Raw genomic sequence first — 18,974 nt, 5'->3', positions numbered from 1 at the left:
GTATCCACTTCTTAATTTCAATGACAATATAACATGTCAGTTGACAAAGACAAACAAAGTTCTGTTGTGACTATGGGGGGGGGGGCGCCTGGGGAGGGTCTCGCCCGGGGAGTAATTCAGGGTAGAACCGCCACTGACTGCTTCCCCCTTAGTACACACACCCCTCCCCCTTCAATATATACATTCAAACATAAACACACACACATGCACACAAACACCCTCTCAAACACCCATACACGCACACACATTTTACAAGGAAGGTGGGACCTGGGTCCATCTGTCCCCTACCCCTTCCCTGGTGGGGGGTGCGGGCCCCTTGGCGATGGCGGCTGTGTCCTTGGGTGCCGGCTCCCTGGGCCCGGCGGTGCTCTCTCCGCACGGTGGGGGGGTTCATATTACACCTGAGCCGGGGGTGTTCGTGTCCCTGGGGGGTGGGTCCTGGTCCTTGCCCCTGGGCGCTGGGCCCCGCCAAACTTCCAACATGGCCGAGCCTGGTCGGGCCATATTTATAACATCCCTTGTGGGCCGCCCTTTTTTCCCGGGGTTCCCCCCTCCTGGGCGGGGGCGGCGGGCCCCTGCCTTGCTCCTCCCTGGACCAACCGTGGGCCGGGTGGGTGGCTGCCTGGAGTGCGGAGCGGGTCTCCCTTGGGGGGTCCTGGCTCGTACCTGGGGTGGGGGCGGGGGGATGCCCGGAACTCCTGGGTGGTGGTGGGGTGCTCGTCTGGGGCTGTGGGCGTCCCTCTCCGGTGGGGCCCTGCGTTGGGCTCTTCCGGCGCGGCGGGGGGCTGCTTTCCTGGCTGGGCTGGGGCGGCGCTCTCTTTCCCTCTGTGCCTCCCTGCTCTCTGGCTCTGGGGGCCTCGCGGCGGTCCTGCTGGCCCTGGCCTGGGTGGCGGTCTTGGTCGCCCGGGGGACGGTTGTTCCCTGCCTGTTCCCGTGTGGCGTTGGGGGAATTCCGGCTGCCGCTGCTGCTGCGGCGGGGGTATGGGTGTGGGGGTGGCTGGGCGCTCCTCCTCCTTCTTTTCACATTCCACCATCCATTTTAGAAGAACATAAACACTCACCTGAGCACAGGTGTTAGCTCACCTTTGCACTAATAGTTTGCATGATTGAATGAATGAAAGATTTCACACTAGTTGGTTTAAAGGCATAGGTATGCGTTCGTGAACACTATCTGTTTTGTGTGCATGTTGACATGTGGACATTTTTGCGGCTAGCAGGTGTGTTGATAATATTTGAGTGTGTGTGAACAGGCCCCGCCCTTTTTGTACTACATTTAAACCGTACCGTAACGATAAACAACCAGTAAACCTGTCTGCTCTATGCTGCTTCATGGTCTTACCCCCTTCCCCTCCTATTATCACCCTCCTACCCCCCCCTCTCTCTAACGTCCCTCTCTCTTCTTCCCCTCTTTCCTTTTCCGTCCGGTCCAACACCAAAGATTTTCAAACATGATTGAAATTAATAAAGTTTGGCCTCAATTACAAAAGGGGTTTATTCAGACATACCTTTGGTTTGTCTGAAGATGAATAACCCCTCTTGTTAAAATAAAATATGTCCAACACAAGAGGCCCTCAGCTCTCATCTGTTTGCCTAGCTGTTGGACAGGACAAGTTAAAAAAAAAAAAAAAAAAAAAAAAAATGTCAAAGATAAATATTCTCTGCCCTTAATTGATTACGTGTTTGACTCCGTCCAGCAAGCTAAGATCTTTTCAAAACTCCATCTCCGTAACGCTTATCACCTTGTACGTATACTTGAGGGGGATGAATGGGAAACTGCATTCGACACCCCGTTGGGCCATTATGAATACCTGGTTATGCCGTTCGGACTCACCAACGCCCCCGCCGTGTTTCAACGTCTTGTTAATGACGTCCTGCGAGACTTCTTAAACAGATTAATCTTTGTTTACTTGGACAACATCCTCATCTACTCCACCAATCCATCCCAACATGAACATCACGTCCGCCTAGTCCTCGAGAGGTTACTAGAAAACCAGTTATACTTTAAGGCCGAAAAGTGTGAATTTCACGTACCTACAGTCCCTTTCTTGCGGTACATTATCGAAGCAGGCAACATCCGTCCAGATCCCGCTGAGATCGAGGCTGTCACCCAGTGGAAAGTTCCCCAGACTCGGAAAAAACTCCAACAGTTCCTGGGGTTCCCTAACTTCTATCGCCGCTTTATCCCTAATTACAGCAGTATAGCGGCTCCCCTAACACAACTCACCTCCATCAATAAAGCGTACTCCTGGAATCCTGCGGCTGACTCTGCGTTCAAGAAACTTAAGTCCCTTTTTGTTTCGGCTCCCATTCTCATCCAACCTGACGTCACTAAACAATTCATCGTGGAGGTGGACGCCTCGGATTCCGGAGTGGGGGCAGTCTTGTCTCTACGTGAGGAGGGCTCAGGAAAGCTCAAACCATGCGCCTTCTTCTCCCGCAAATTAAGTCCAGCTGAACAAAACTACGATGTAGGCAACCGTGAGCTATTGGCTATCAAGTTAGCACTGGAAGAATGACGCCACTGGCTGGAAGGAGCAGAACAACCATTCATAGTGTGGACAGACCATAATAACCTCGCCTATCTCCGTAGCACTAAGCGCCTCAACTCCCGCCAGGCCTGGTGGTGTTTATTTTTCGACCGTTTTCATTTTTCCATAACGTATTGTCCAGGCAGCCGTAATATCAAGCCCGATGCTCTGTCCCCCAAATATACCACCACTGACTCCACCACTGAGTCCTCCATTCTACCTACATGATGTTTCATTGGCAACCTCACCTGGGAGATCGAGAGCAAAGTCCAGAAAGCTCAAGGTGAGATTCCTGCCTGCACATCCTGTCCTCTGGCACTCTCTATGTCCCTGATTCCCTCAGGTCTGAGGTTCTCGCCTGGGGACACACGTCCCACATCGCCTGCCACGGGGGGGGTTTACCGGACCATCTGACTCCTCAAACGTCGTTTTTTTCTAGCCCACGTTGGAGCGTGACATCAAGGAGTACATCGTGGCCTGTAGTACCTGCGCCCGTTCTAAGTCCTCCAACCGGCCTCCCTCTGGACATCTGTTGCAAGGGCAACAGATGTCCACAGCGATGTCCGCTGTGGATTTTGTTACTGGGCTTCCACCGTCCCAGGGCCATACGGTAATCCTCACAGTCATTGACCGTTTTTCAAAGCCGCTCAATTTATCCCCTGCCTCAGTTACCCACAGCCATGGAAACGGCTGACGCCCTCATCCACCACGTCTTCCGTCATCATGGGATACCCAGTGACATCGTGTCCGATCGGGGGCCCCAATTCACATCTCAAGTATGGAAGGCTTTCTGTTCCGCCCTCGGAGCTACGGTCAGCCTGACTTCCGGGTATCATTCTCAAGCTAATGGACAGGCAGAACGGGCTAACCAGGAACTAGAGGCAGCTCTCAGGTGTCTGGCTGCCCAGAACCAAGCTGACTGGTCAAAGTACCTAGTGTGGGTGGAGTATGCCCACAATATCCATTCTTCTACCGCTACCGGCATGTCTCCCTGGGTTACTCCCCCCTTTTGTTTCCTTCTCAGGAATTAGATCTGGCAGTGCCCTCGGTCCAGCTCCACCTCCAACGGTGTCCGGACATCTGGCTGCAGACCAGGGCGGCTCTCCTCTGCACCAAGGAGAGCAACTGCCAAATCGCCAATCGTCACAGGGTGCTGAGTCTTAGTTAACCAGCCTGGCCAGAAGGTATTATCTGCTCGGAACATTCCTCTCCAAGCCTCATCCCGTAAACTGGCTCCTAAGTTCATTGGGCTCTACACCATCGACCGTGTCATTAACCCCACTTGTGTCAGGCTACGTCTTCCGGCAGCCTTCAAGGTTCATCCCACATTCCACATTTCCCAAGTCAAGCCAGTCACCGAGAGTCCGCTAAGCCCGCCGTCCACTTTCCCGCCGCCTGCCCGTACCATCGACGGCGCCCCTGCCTTCACGGTCAGCAATATCTTGGATGTTCTGCGCCGTGGGTAGGGGGTGCAGTTCCTGGTGGATTGGGAAGGGTATGGTCCAGAGGAATGTTCATGGATTTCCCATTCCCTCATTCTGGACCATACCCTCATCGACGACTTCTACCACGCCCATCCTGACCGTCGTCTTGGACCACCAGGTGGCGGTCGTTGAGGGGGGGGGGTACTGTCATGGTGCCTCTGCCAGCTACTCTCCCCCTCCCCCGCCTGCTCTGTTCTGGACGCGACCAGCTGCCTCCAATTACCTCATCATCGCTGTTGCCTTCATAAAGAGCACCTGGATCATCATTCAACGCCAGTTCGTTGTTCCTCCCACGGTGCATAGTCTGGCCTGCTCATACTCCTGTTTGTTACCAAGCTTCATGTTACTCATTGCTCCTCTCATCTCTGTCTCAGGAAGAATCACCTCTGGTACTCACCTGGTCGCTGTCCTCTGGTCTCTTGCTGTCTTGGCCCTGGAATCCTGCTGCCGCTCTCCAGCCAGCCGCCGCGCCTCCTCTGGGAAAAGGCATTACTCACCCTCTGCTATATTAAATCAACTAAACTTACCCCGTTGTCTGAGTCTCCTTCTGGGTTCCAGCATTTGGGTCACTCTGAACTCATGTCATATCATGACAAGAAGCCTGGACCGATACCTGACAATCGCCATCCAAACTTTGAATATAGTCTATCATCGCTGTACTTCTGTTTGTTATTTTATCACTTTAAAAAAACATTCAAGAGCAAAAGTGATCCATCCTTTAAATGAGTCTGTCTGGAAAAATGTTTTAAAATGTCAGTACATTTCTGGAACCTGGACTATTATGAACTAATGTAGAAAACATGAAACTATTGAGAGCCTTTTGTGGCCCAAAGAATTCCAAGAACACAAGAACTCCTAAAGGAGATCATTCAAGGAGTCAGAACAACATTTAGGGAATTACAATCTCACCTGCCTAAATGAAGACAAACATTCCTCTCTTTACAAAGAGCAGAGTGAGTAAAAGTCACCAGAGGGTTTTACATAGACCCAGTCTGGCTGACTGTGTGGAACAAAGGATATATAGGCTGGTGTTCTGGAGACTGAACTTTGTGGAAATTGAAGGTCTCTGCTTCTTAACATGTCAGAGACAAGACATGCCAACAATCAAACATGGTGGCAGTGGTATGATGGTTTGGTGATGTATCCTAAAGACTAGAATAAGTTAGCATCATTGGGAAAAAAAGTTGTAGCTCTTTACTATGAAATCCTAAATCAGTTTATTTCTGTAGCAGGACGAGGATTAAAAAGGTCTTAGTCACATCCACCTGTCCGGGGTTTAAACTCTACCGGTGTCGCAGGTTTTTGGGTCATGCAGGACAGCAGTCAGGTGTAAGACACATCTGACACGCCTTTCTCTTGAGGCAATAACAGCCACCTTAATGGGATATCATGAAAATGGATCGTGCCATTATCGTGTGTGTGGTAAGTGTATCGTAAAGTATTCGTAAGGCTAATGGAAGCTACACACACGTATGACGTACGGGTGATGCTGTTGTACGGCGTCCTTTTGCCACACTCTAGTCATTAGTAAGGTGGGGGTTCTGGCTCCTTACTGACCACACAAATGCTGCACGCATGGGGCGTGCACGTGATGCATTAGTACAGTCTCGCCTACTTAACCCTTACGTTTTGTAAAAGTGTTCTCTACGACCTGTCGCCCGAAGAAAAATGTTGATGAACATTTTCTCTCTACGTGTTTACTGAGCGCTCTACCACCTGGATATTTCACGTGGGTCACCTGTGTGACCCGTGCGGGTTTGACAAATTTTTTGCCCGCAGACAAGCCCGTACACACAAGCCTCGACAAATAAAAACATTGATTGATTTAAAAATTTTTTTTTTAAATGATATAATTTGATCTTCTCGTTACAAAATGCTCAGTCTAATTTCAGAAAACTGTAAAGTTGTCCAGCTGTTGGACAGGACAAGTTAAAAAAACAAAACAAAAAAAAAATGAAAAAAAAAATAGAAAACTGTAAAGGAGTTCAGGCTGTTTGACAGAGTATCCGTTATATCTGGGGTGGGATTATAGAAGTTCGCTTCCTTCCACTCCCTTTCAAGCAATATTTATTAATATGTCTAAGTTTAATTCGTCATTGTATTAATGCATAACTGATGATTGTATTGTTTTTGTGTATTATTCTTATTTGATTGCTTGAAATAAACCATTTCAAATCAAATTATATCTGGACTTGATGTTCTGTCTCCTGACCCTGTTTGCCTGGCGCCTGCCCCGACCCTCGCCTGGCTTTTGACCTTCCTGTCTTTCCTCTTGATGAACTTATGCCTGTTATTGACCCCCTGCCTGCCTGACCCTGTTTTATCACTGTGTACCTTTCGCTGAGCTAATAAACCTGCTGCATTTGGAACTAGCCGTCTGCCTGTTATTGAGACATTTCTACAGTAGGATCCATCTTTGGTTTGAATGGAAACAGAAACGCCAAGACTTTTTTTTTATCACTCCCAATGTATCCGGATTTGGTACCATTCTTTGGTAAAGACTGAACTGAACCTTTGTTCTTCATCAGAACTGTGTTGGTTGTTAGAATATCATTGGGTAGCGGTGTAAGATGAGTCACCCCTCACATCTAGGTAACCTCTGACATGTTAGGTCATGTGACCACACATTTAGTTGGTACTAATCTGTTCTGTCTTGCTATGATGCTGAGAAGTGTGCAGTAGAAAAGGTCATTACTATACAGGCCGACCCCCCCACACGGGAAGATGTGACTGACACTGACCTGACCTGGGGAAAGTAGAACCAGGGGAGCACTTTTTAAATTTTGGATGAGTCATTCTTTTGGTCAGCTTTGTCAGAGCAACATTCTGATCATTTTATTTGATAGGGGACATCCTAAAATTGAAAGCATGAGTTTTTTCATTTTATTTCTGTGTCATTTTCTCTGAACTCCCAGACAGCAAAGGTAAAAGGTGGATCATCTTACCCCGCTCTCCCCTACTTTCAAGATCAAAGCTAAATATAGTTCAACCTTTACAAACAGAGTAAACTGACACATCTCCGATCAAACTGCAGCTCCATTATCGTCAGTGAGAGAAGTAATCAGTCACATGTGAGTACAGGGACAACCTGTACCTGACTTTCTACCAGGAGGAGGAACACGCGTGTGTCCCGCAGGAACGGGAACACCTCCATTTACAGGACGGCTTCAGTGCGAAGAGATGAGGACAAAAGGCATCAGGCAGTTTCAACGGGATGTTTAGGATTTCATCATCTCAAATATCTCTGGTATTTCAGCAAGCTTTACAAAGACTAGTCGCACTATTTACTCCCATAGGGCCGCTGGTGTTTGGGGACCTGAAAAGTGGCTCAGCAGTTTCAGTCATGTTGGAGTTTTATGCAGGAAATCATGTTCGTCTTCTGTTTCAAGTAATGCTGACATTAAGCTAAAACTCCCCTGCGTATCATTGTTAGTGTTGTTACCTTCTTTTCCTAGTGAGCACATAAATTACAATGCTTTCATAAAGGCCTGATGCAGAGACTCTTCACACCCCGGTCACTCCCCGTTTGACCTGCTGCCTTCAGGTAAACGCTGCAGGTCAAGCACAGTAAGGACAAAAAGACTCCAGAACAGTTTTTATCCAACCGCCATAAACATGGTAAACTTAGACCTCTCCTTATAAATTATAATAGTTTGGGAGCTTCCTTTATATATATTATTATTATCATTATTATGGTCTTTACTACGTATTGACATGCTTTTATGTAGTTTATGTATTATTTATTATTTTTGTAGAAAGTTGTTTTCATTTTTTTAAATGTATGAATGTTGAACTGACCAGATGGCACTTTTAGTTTTAGTGTACGTATGACAATGACAATAAAGATCTATCTATCTATCTATCTATCTATCTATCTATCTATCTATCTATCTATCTATCTATCTATCTATCTATCTATCTATCTATCTATCTATCTATCTATCTATCTATCTATCTATCTATCTATCTATCTATCTATCTATCTATCTATCTATCTATCTATCTATCTATCTATCTATCTATCTATCTATCTATCTATCTATGCTTGTAAATCGTTGACGAGTAATAAACTGAACCCAAAAATTGACAATCAATAAAGAAATATGAATGAACATGTCTGTCTCCATCGACTTACACATTTTCACCTCATAGTTTTTTAAACTGATAACAGGAGGCAGCAGAAAGGCTGGCGCTAAGGGTGCCTGCTGGGTCCATTCCAGTCTCTGCTGCTGTCCACGTCTCAAAGACTGTCCTATCGAGACGAAGAGCAACATCGCCTTATTCTCTCAGTATATCGACTACAAACAGCTGGGAAGTTCAAAGAGAAGCAGAGAGGGAGGCGCGGCTGTAATCTCCTGATTGGCAGGAATCCGCTGCACTGCTCTGTTTGTTACCTAGCAACAGCTGAGCCGATGACATCACACAGGCCGAAGAGGTTTTCAGGTGATGAAGTGTTTTTATCAATGAGGAGATTAATAAAAGTAAAAGAAGTAAAGCTGCACATGAGCAGCTGTCCATGCATATATAATCCAAGTTCTTTCCCAAGCTTGACTTAAATCTGTTTCAAGATCCACTGATGAAAATTGTGTTTTTTTTCTTCTTGTAGCATTTTTCTGATGACAGGGACAATATTTCTTCATTCAAATCGTTGTTTATCAGGTGAAAAAATGCTGTTAGAAAAAAATCTTATTTGTGATGAAGAAAATACTTTGGGCGGGGCCATGGTCTTGCACCGCCCCTTTTTGGTCATCCACCTGCCCAAGAACACCTGAGTAATTGTAACAAAAGGTTTAGTCATGTTGCTGCGCAGAACGGTTTAGGTATATTATTTTTTAAGAATGGTCAGTTTGCTTTGAAACACACTGCTCATAAACAAGTCAATGTTGCTCCAAGTCAATCCCACTTCTGTGTCATCAAACTGTCCAGTTAGGAAGCAGCACTGACTGACACCACTGTCATGTTTCTGCGTTCATGGAGTAGACGACAGGTGGAAATGAGAGCCGATCAGTCAGACACCTCCAATAAAGGTTCTGCTAACCACAGACAACTTCCTGTCCTGATGGGTTCTGGCTGATGTTTTGGTGACTTTTGAATGCCAACAGTGTTGTCACTCCAGCGGTACCGCGAGACGGCGTCTACAACTCACACAAATGGCCCAGGTAGTGCATCTCACCCAGGCCGGCACATCAACGCGAGCTGTAGCAAGAAGGTTTGCTGTGTCTGTCAGGCGCTACCAGGAGACGGGCCAGTACAGGAAATGTGGAGGAGGCTGTAGCAGGTCAACGACCCTGCATCAGGACCACTACCTCCTCCTTTGTGCAGGAGGAACAGGAGGAACACTGCCAGAATCCTGCCAAAGGACCTCCAGCAGGCCACAAATGTGCATGTGTCTGCTCAAACGGTTGGAAACGGTCTCCATGAGGGCGATATGAGCCCCACGTCCACAGGTGGGAGTTGAGCTAAAAGCCCAACACCATGAAGACGTTTGGCATCTGATAGAGAACACCACGATTGGCAGATTCACCACCGGCGCCCTGTGGTCTTCACAGATGACGGTCTGGTCACGCCGTGGAGAACGTTCTGCTGCTGCAACGTCGTCCAACACGACCCGTTTGGCAGTGGCTCAGTAGCGGTTGGGGGCCGCACAGCTCCCCGTCTGCTCACCAGAGGCAGCCTGACTGCCAGTAGGTACCCGGCTGAGATCCTCAGACCCCTTGTGAGACCACATGCTGGTGCGGTTGGCCCTGGGTTCCTCCTGATGCAACACTGGACCTCGTGTGGCTGGAGTGTGTCAGCAGGTCCGGCTAGACGACGGTGTTGATGTCGTGGACCGGCCCGCCCGTCCCCCCAGACCTGAATCCAGTCATGTGGGACATTGTGATTTGGTCCATCCATCAGACTGTCCAGGAGTTGGCGGATGCTCTGGTCCAGGTGTGGGAGGAGACCCCTCCCGGAGACCATCCGCTGCCTCATCAGTAATATGGGCATGTGGAGGCCACGCCCACAACTGAGCCGCGTTCTGCCTTGTTTCAAAGACAACCAAGATGGATCAGCCAGTAGTCAGTCTTCCTTTATGATTCCACATCCAGACCTGCCTAGACTAATACATGTAACCCTTGTGCTATCCTATGCACTTTACCATTGGGAGTTGTGTCATCTAGACCCACTAGACAGTGCTCTGAACCTTTCTTCTTCAATGATTTGTGATCTTCACTGGTGTCCATGGATTACATGAAATCTTTCCACCTTTATCCACCTTTGTCATGGTAGGAATAACACGTCAATGTAAGGGTGGGGTCATCTAAGAGAGCACAAGGGTTTAAATACAGAGACAACGATTTAAAGCTACCAGATGTAGTTACCACTCTGATCAATTTCTCAATGAATAAAACTCTCTCCAAAATATAAAAACTTTTATGTAATTTAGATAATAATATTTCACTTCCGACAACAAAATGGGATGCTGATTTGAGCATCAGCACAGATGAAAGCTTTTGGTCAGAACTTTGTCTAAACACCTTTAAACTGACAAAAAGTCCAAATCTGCACCTAATCCATTTCAAAACTCTTCACAGAATATACTACACTGGACAGAGGATGTTCAAGATGGGTCTCAGCAACTCAGACATTTGTCAGCACTGTGACGGTAATCTGCCCGACAGCTACATGCACGCACTATGGTTCTGCACTCCTGTCCAGGCTCTCTGGCAGCAGGTATGTGCCGATCTATCAGTCTGGCTTAAGGTTTCAATCACAGCTTCACCGTCACTTTGTGTGCTTGGTGACATGAGTGCCATCGATGTAGAAGGAGGATTAGGCTCTATCATTTTCATAACTCTTTGCATTGCTAAAAAAACTATTTTAATAAATTGGAAAAGCAAGAAAAATATAAATATAAGTCAACACAGAAATCTGCTGCTTGATCATATCAGCTTGGAAAAAATGTCAGCCCAAGGTTCAAGTAACTTTGAAAGAATTCGGTCTCTCTGGTCTCCCATAGCTAACTCCATGACTTAGGGGGTGGGGGGGCCTGGTCGTCGTTGCTCCTTGCCCTTCTGCCGTGGGCCGGGGTGGGGGTCGGGGCCTCCGGTGCCTGGCGGGGGGTGGTGGGGGCTCTGTTGGTCGGGGGTCGGGTCCGGCGCCTGGGTGGGGCGGGCTGGGGTGCTGCGTTGTCCTCTGGGCTTGGGTGTGGGGGTGCGTGGTGGGGTGGTGGTCTGGCTTGGCTGGGGGGGTGGTCCCTTTGCCTGTGCTGGGGGGGTTGGCGGAGGGCCCTGCTCGGGGGGGGGCCGGATGGGCTGTCCATCTACACCTGGGGCTGGGATCGGCCCTTCCCTGGCTCTGGGGCGGGACGGGACGGCCATCTTGGGGGTCCCCGGTCGCTCTGGGTGTCATCCGCTTCGGCTGCCGGGCCTGGGGTGGGGTGGGGTGGGGGGGTGTCTTGTCGGCCCTGTCCTGTGGGGGGGCATTCTGGGGGGGGGGGGGGGGGCACTATTGGTACGGGGCAGGGGGGGTTGACGGGTCGGGGTCTCCGCTGAGGCCATCGGCAGTTTCCCCGGCCGGTTGGCTGCCTCGGTCCCGTCGAGGCCTGACCAGGGCTCTTCTAGGGCCGGCGTTTGGGGGTGGGGGCCTGAGCTTGCTCCGGGGGGGGCGACGTTTTTCTGGCTCCTCTCTCTCTGTGTGGGGTGGGTGGTGCTGGGCCTGGGGTGTCGGCGCCTCCGGGGGTGGGGCCCCTGGGCTGGGTGGCCCTGGCCCCTTTGCTGGGGGTGGGAGGGGGGGGGGGGGCTGGGGGACAGCTGTTTGACCACCGGGGGACAGTCTACCAGCTGTCCCCAACTTACCCCCTTCCTCATATAACCTCATATTAGGGTGAGGGGGTGGGGGGTCTAGCCTGCGATGCGCCTTGGGGGGGGCTACTTGGCAGTGGCCCCCCTCCTATGGTTGCCGTATGGAGTGGGCCCCCCCTCTTTCGGTTTTATTTGCACCTTAGACATGTAGGGTCCTTGGTAGGGGGGGTGCTTGGACATCACTGCCAGCAAGCAGCAGATGTCCTCCTGGCACCCTACCCGCCAATTTTAACTGCACCTTAGACATTTAGGGCCCCTTGGTGGGGAGGGTGAGGGGACATTACTGTGAGTAATCAGGAGATGTCCCCTTAGTGCCCTACTCGCCAATTTTAACTGCACCCCCCTTAGTAAACACACCCCTCCCCCTTCAATATATACATTCCAACATAAACACACACACATGCACACACACACCCTTTCAAACACACATACACGCACACACATTTTGCAAGGAAGGTGGGACCTGGGTCCATCTGTCCCCTACCCCTTCCCTGGTGGGGGGTGCGGGCCCCTTGGCGATGGCGGCCGTGTCCCTTGGGTGCTGGCTCCCTAGGCCCGGCGGTGCTCTCTCCGCACGGTGGGGGGGTTCATATTACACCTGAGCCGGGGGTGTTCGTGTCCCTGGGGGGTGGGTCCTGGTCCTTGCCCCTGAGCGCTGGGCCCCGCCAAACTTCCAACATGGCCGAGCCTGGTCGGGCCATATTTATAACACCCCTTGTGGGCCCTCTTTTTTCCCCGGGGTTCCCCCCTCCGGGGCGGGGGCGGCGGGCCCCTGCCTTGCTCCTCCCTGGACCAACCGTGGGCCGGGTGGGTGGCTGCCTGGAGTGCGGAGCGGGTCTCCCTTGGGGGGTCCTGGCTCGTACCTGGGGTGGGGGAGGGGGGATGCCCGGAACTCCTGGGTGGTGGTGGGGAGCTCGTCTGGGGCTGTGGGCGTCCTTCTCCGGTGGGGCCCTGGGTTGGGCGCTCCCGGCGCGGCGGTGGGGCTGCTCTCCTGGTTGGGCTGGGGCGGCGCTCTCTTTCCCTCCGTGCCTCCCTGCTCTCTGGCTCTAGGGGCCTCGCGGCGGTCCTGCTGGCCCTGGCCTGGGTGGCGGGCTTGGTCGCCCAGGCGGCGGTTGTTCCCTGCCGGTTCCCGTGTGGCGTTGGGGGGAATTCGGCTGCCGCTGCTGCTGCGGAAGGGGTCTTGGGGTGGGGATGGCTGGGCACTCTCCCTCCTTCTTGTCACGTTCCACCATCCATTTTAGAAGAAAATAAACACTCACCTGAGCACAGGTGTTAGCTCACCTTTGCACTAATAGTTTGCATGATTGAATGAATGAAAGATTTCACACTAGTTGGTTTAAAGGCATAGGTATGCGTGTGTGAACACTATCTGTTTTGTGTACATGTTGATATGTGGACATTTTTACAGCTAGCAGGTGTGTTGATAATATTTGAGTGTGTGTGTGGATAGGCCCCGCCATTTTTGTACTACATTTGAGCCTTACCGTAATGATAAACAACCAGTAAACCTGTCTGGTCTATGCTGCTTCATGGTCTTATCCCCCCCTCCCACTATCACCCTCCTACCCCCCTCTGACATCCCTCCCTCTTCATCCCTTCTTTCCTTTTCAATCCGGTCCAACACCAAAGATTTTCAAACATGATTGAAATTAATAAAGTTTGGCCTCAATTCCAAAAGGGGTTTATTCAGACATACCTTTGGTTTGTCTGAAGATTAATAACTCCTCTTGTTAAAGTAAAATCTGTCCAAGACAAGAGGCCCTCAGCTCTCATCTGTCTGCCTAGCTGTTGGACAGGACAAGTTAAAAAAAATAAAAAATAAAAAATAAGAGAGCACAAGGGTTAATACCATTTCAGTTTTTCTCAGTCGCTTTAGTACAATTCTCAGATCAGAATTGAAGTTTGCAAATACATGTGTGCATTTCTCAAAACAATTTGTACAAACAGCAAAACACTATGGATTTCTTGCAAAAGCCTGTAACTTGCTCAAAATCTTTAGTTCATCTCTCAAAACTAAGTCTTTATGTCATTGAACATGTCAGTGCCATCAGAATGTCAAGTCCTTGTGTCATTGTCTACGAACAAGACAGTCAAATTACTTAGTCATGTTGTCAATATAACTGTGTACTTTAGAGGGAGGTTCTGATGGAAACTATGGCTAAAGTCTTGATGACAATTATTGTCAAATGGAAGTTACACCTTTTTTTGTTTGATTGCAAGAGACTGGACAAGATTTCCATTTACACTTTTATTGTTCATATTGTAATTTGTTGACAGACCATGTCATACTAACATAGAAAAAACCCACTGCAAACAGTAACACAAAGGGGAAAAAAGAGGACAATGTTCTGTCCAACAGTCCAGGCAGTGCAGCAGGAATTGGTGTGGTCTCCCTACACCTCTTGTCGTTCCTGTATGTTAGGCCACAAATTCTCATCCACATCACAGCGAATATCCTCTCTTGCAATGCAGTGAAATATGTTTGTCACATTATGACCATTTGGTCAACCATTTTGCAGTTGATGACTAATACGATGAACTAATGACTAGGTGTTTTGAGGAGTAAGACTATTGCACAGTGAACTTTTTAATACATCAACATGACATAAACAATTGATAATGTAGCAAAGAGCAGAGAATTGTACATAATCATTTGCATGGATGTACCAAAGCAATGCAACTTGTTCAAAGAAGTGAGAAACTGGTTATATGATGTGCACAAGTGACATCATGATGTGAAGATTGAACGAATAGTTTTGGGAATTTCATTCTGATCTGAGAATTGTACTAAAGCGACTGAGAAAAACTGTAATATAGTGTGTTGTGTTGTGTGGTTTTGTTGTGTGGTTGAAAGCATTTCAAAAGAATCCTTCCTTCGTCCAGGTAAAGGACTTACTTTTTGAAGCAGTGTAAAATGTTCCGTTTGTTTAAATCACTGTAATTGTAATATAACATTTACAGGATAAATCCTTAAACGTAATGTTTTAGCAACCCCCCCCCCCCCCCCCCCCCCCCCCCATGATCCGCAAAGAACCTGCTGCTGCTTTCCATCCATGAAGGAAACGTCCTCCTCATTAGCAGATATTAAGCTCCACAGAGGATCGAATGTCTCCGGAATCCAAAACCCTCAAATACCCCAAACTGGGAGCTTCATTGTTAAGATAAAATGATTGCAAATTTTCAAAAGATAACTAACGTAGCTTCTGAACAAACCACGCCTGCCTTTGAAATTTGTTCTCTAATTTTCCAATTTCACGATGACTAACACGAGTTTTTCTGTCACTAAGCAAAACCTGAGGTCATTGGTAACCCTTGTTCTATCCTAGGCACTTTAACGTTGGGAGGTGGGTCATCTAGACCCACTAGACAGTGTTCTGAGCCTTTTTTCTTCAATGATCTGTGATCTTCACTGGTGTCCATGGATTACATGAAATCTTTCCACCTTTATCCACCTTTGTCATGGTAGGGAGAACACGTTAATGGAGGGGGGGGTCATCTAAGATAGCACAAGGGTAGCTATCAGCTGGTTTGTGGGTTTTTTATGGGGTGTGGTCTTTCTTTTGGTGCTTCTCCTGCAGCTGTGGGAACGCTTCAGCGTTGCAGGGACAGAGCAGAACAGGTGCCTGGTGCTGGACAGACGGAAATAGTCCCACAATGAGTCAGAGGGTGAAAAGAAAAGGGATAATTCCACTTCTATTTTCAGCAAGTGTGACTTTTTTCACCTCCCTGTGATCGTCACAAACCCATGCTGCTTTCTGTTGCACTGTTGCTCACAACTACTGCAACTACTGCAACTGCTATGTATGACACAGATTGTTCTTTACAGCTAAAAAAATTGCGCAATTCCTCCACTTGTTAACCTTCAACAGCACAACAGACAGATAAACATAAAAAACCAGGACGCGAATCCTAACAATAAATATGTCTCCGTCTATGAAGTCCAAATGAATTAAAACGATTGAAGTGAGACGTCAGAAAAAAGAGAAAAACCATAGTGTGTTGTTTGTTTTTCATATTTCTGTTATTTGGTATTTCTACTTTAAAATAATTATGCTTTGGAGCTGTTTGTCTGTTATGTGATCCCAATGACTGTATAAGAACTGGAGTGAGCGAGTGTGACGTCACCCATAGACAATGGTTTGCATCCGGCTCCAACCACATGTTGGAACCAGAACTCGTCAGTAAGCAGTGATTGGTCCGAGCTGGTCTGAGTCCGCGTTTCTATGACAACCACTCTCTCCAACTAGGAGTGAGCTTGTTGAATGGCCATGCCCCTGTCCCTTCAAAGTGGGCTACACAAAGTCTGTCAATCAAAGGTTTTGCTCGTTGGATGGTGGGGGCCAGCAGGCTCCACCTACTTGCACTGGGGCATCTGATTGGTCGGTTTCTAACTTGAATAACTTGCGCTGAAGAAAATATAACATAAAAAAAAAGGTATCAGATCCAGAACGGTTCTTCTGACCAATAGAATGATTGAGTACCAGCTGTTTATTTCTCTAAAGAAGTCTGTGGGATTTTGGCTGACGTACTTCCTGTTTGGAACGGCAGAAGGGAGGAGTCACTCAGTCCAGGTCTGATATACAGTCAAAAGTGTGATAATGAGGTTACTGAACTTGTGTTAAAATATGATAGTTTGGTGTGGCAAAATGTTACCATAATAATGTAATCTATTCCTTTTGTAGAGAGTCCTTCTCAACACAGATTAAAAGCTATGAGAACCGAAAAACGTAGAAATGATAAGCAGTGATGTAAGAATATAGCAGGAAAACCGGACGAATTTTCAAGGTCGTAGACTGCTTTAGTTACCTTTATGCCCAAAATGTTTGTTTTCTTCTACGGTCATTTTAGACAGGTCATAGTGAACATGTATGTAACATGTAAAGGTGAGTGAGGGGAAAAGTAGGTGAGACGCAGGCGTGTCGTACAGATTTTTTCTTTTTTTAAAGTACATCAAATCCTGCAGATTAAACAAGGAGCCCATTAGTGCTGTTCACATGACACGTGCATGCTCCTCGCTTTAGACACGTGCACGCTCCTTGCTTTAGCCTGGCCGAAATGAGGAATTTAGCCAATCAGAGTGTGGTTTGTGTGGACGTCCTGCAGGCACTCACGGATCACGTGCACGCCTCGTGCGAGCAGCATTTGTGTGCAGTCAGTAAGGAGCCAGAGCGCACACCTTACTAATGACAGGAGCGTGGCGTAAGAACGCCGTAAGACAGCATCACCCGGACGTCAAACGTGTGTAACTTCCAACATCCTTACTAAAACTTCACTATACACCTACCACACGCACAACAGTGGAACGTTCCATTTTCATGAGCATACGAGCCACAAGGGAACTGGAAAACACACCGGCGCTCCCCTTAAGATGCAACAACTCCTCTCTATGACCCTCAACGGAGCCACACAAACCCAAAAACCTGCGGAACCGCGCAGGTCAACCCCCCTGCACGGATGCATGTGATATGTAGGTTCATCACATCCTATTTCTCTGAATTACCTACTCTTTAGAACAAGTTCATCCCTGTAGGTCCATCCAGGGGCAGAGCGGAAAAAAAAACTTTGCGCCACTCTTGCCCTCCCCCCTTTTTGAGTCAATGTTAGTGTCAATATTGAGAAAAATTAATAAATCATCAATACACGCTTCTTTAAACACTGCAGAAATAAGAAAGAATAGAATAACAATAATAAATCGTTTAGAAATGCACAATTTTTTATCCTTTCATTTGTAATGGCCGTCCTCTCTGGTGTTCTGCCACCCTTGCTTGGTCTTCTGCCCCTGTCTTGACCCCCCCAAATAAAGTGTTGTAGCTCCGCCCCTGCTTCCATCAGAGTAGATTCTGTTGAAATCACTTTGATATGCAGTCAGTAAACTGGAACGAAAAGCAGATCAAGCTTGAAATCTGTCAAACGTTTCAGGGCTGATTTGAGGTAAAAAAATACTAAGAGTACTTTTGACTGAAGGAAGAGTAACGGCATTGATGTGGAACCAGGTCACCGTCTTGTTTTTCTAGAATGCTGATGTGGTTTTGGGAGGACCTTCGTTGGTCGACATGCTCATTAGTACGTGTCTCTGGTCACCACAGCGGTCGATTACAGCTGGACCTGACAAGTTCTTGACATGTGACTACGGCAGCTTGAAGGGATCAAACTGATCCACTGAGAGGACAGGTTATTCGTTTAAGCTTTTACAAATGTCATGTTTTAGGCATAAGAATGAAGAAACGGAAACTCAGACCTGGGAACGCCACGATTCTGGGTTTAAAACTGAACCGTTGAACTGAATGGTGAGGAAAATGAATGGTTCCATCTCCACTGCAAATCCACATGTTGACTTAGTTTTGTTACGCTACACCTGGCTAAGTTTGAGCCAGCTAAAGGTTTTGTTGGTAACTGAATTTGTAGTTCTTGTCATGATATAAATCATTTATCGGACCGGAACAAAACCGTGACCAAAAAAAAAATCGAGGCTTGAACCAAATTGTGGGGGACTGAACCATTGCACGCTAAGAACCTTCAGAAGCTGCGTGTGAACACGGCTCGGAGGACAGCCACTCATCTCAGCTCAGCGCAGCCCGTGACTCACCGAGGGGAGCCAGGCTGAGCCCGGACCAGCCTGGCCACCAAGCGTGCTACCAACACAAATCCCACTTAACCTGCCAAACTGCAGCTTTTTTATCCTTCTCCAAACAAATCTCCCATCAGACCAAGCACGGCGAGCCGTAAACGTTAGCATGCTTCTCAAACCGCCTTCATCAAAGTGTTCATCATACCTGCAGCCGACAGAGCCAGGAGAGACAGAAAGCAACATGCAGACACCAGAGACCTCATTTTGCCTGCCAGAGACCCTCCGGCCATCTCCCTCAGTTATATATATACCCCCGTGACTGAAGGTCAAAGGCCGCGCCGGCGGAGAAGGGGTGCAGCAGCTGCAGTTATATCTGCCATTGTGAGGCACAACAGCTGCCAGCTCCAATCCGCTGAGCCCAGAGCCAAAACAGACTTGCTGATGGCGCTGCACACGTGTCGCTTTAGGTCTTTGAGAATGAAGTGTGGGCTGAACTCTCCCCAAAGCCCAGCATCACAGTGTGCATCAACAACATGGCATCTGGTCCTCC

At 48.2% G+C, this 18,974-nt stretch overlaps 1 protein-coding gene across 1 annotated transcript in view; it reads right to left on the bottom strand.

Annotated features, from left to right (window-relative positions):
• The window catches only part of LOC101162906 (sarcalumenin), a 39,155-nt gene extending 20,400 nt beyond the window's left edge, over positions 1-18,755 (bottom strand). The window contains exon 1 of the mRNA XM_004066348.3: positions 18,630-18,755. Coding sequence (XP_004066396.2) covers positions 18,630-18,714 — 85 coding nt within the window. The 5' untranslated portion in view covers positions 18,715-18,755. The remainder of the gene's footprint in view (positions 1-18,629) is intronic.
• Positions 18,756-18,974: the final 219 nt, after the last annotated feature.

Source organism: Oryzias latipes, chromosome 1 (genome assembly GCF_002234675.1).
Source record: "Oryzias latipes chromosome 1, ASM223467v1".
Lineage (NCBI taxonomy): Eukaryota > Metazoa > Chordata > Actinopteri > Beloniformes > Adrianichthyidae > Oryzias > Oryzias latipes.
This window is presented reverse-complemented; position numbering and strand designations above follow the sequence as displayed.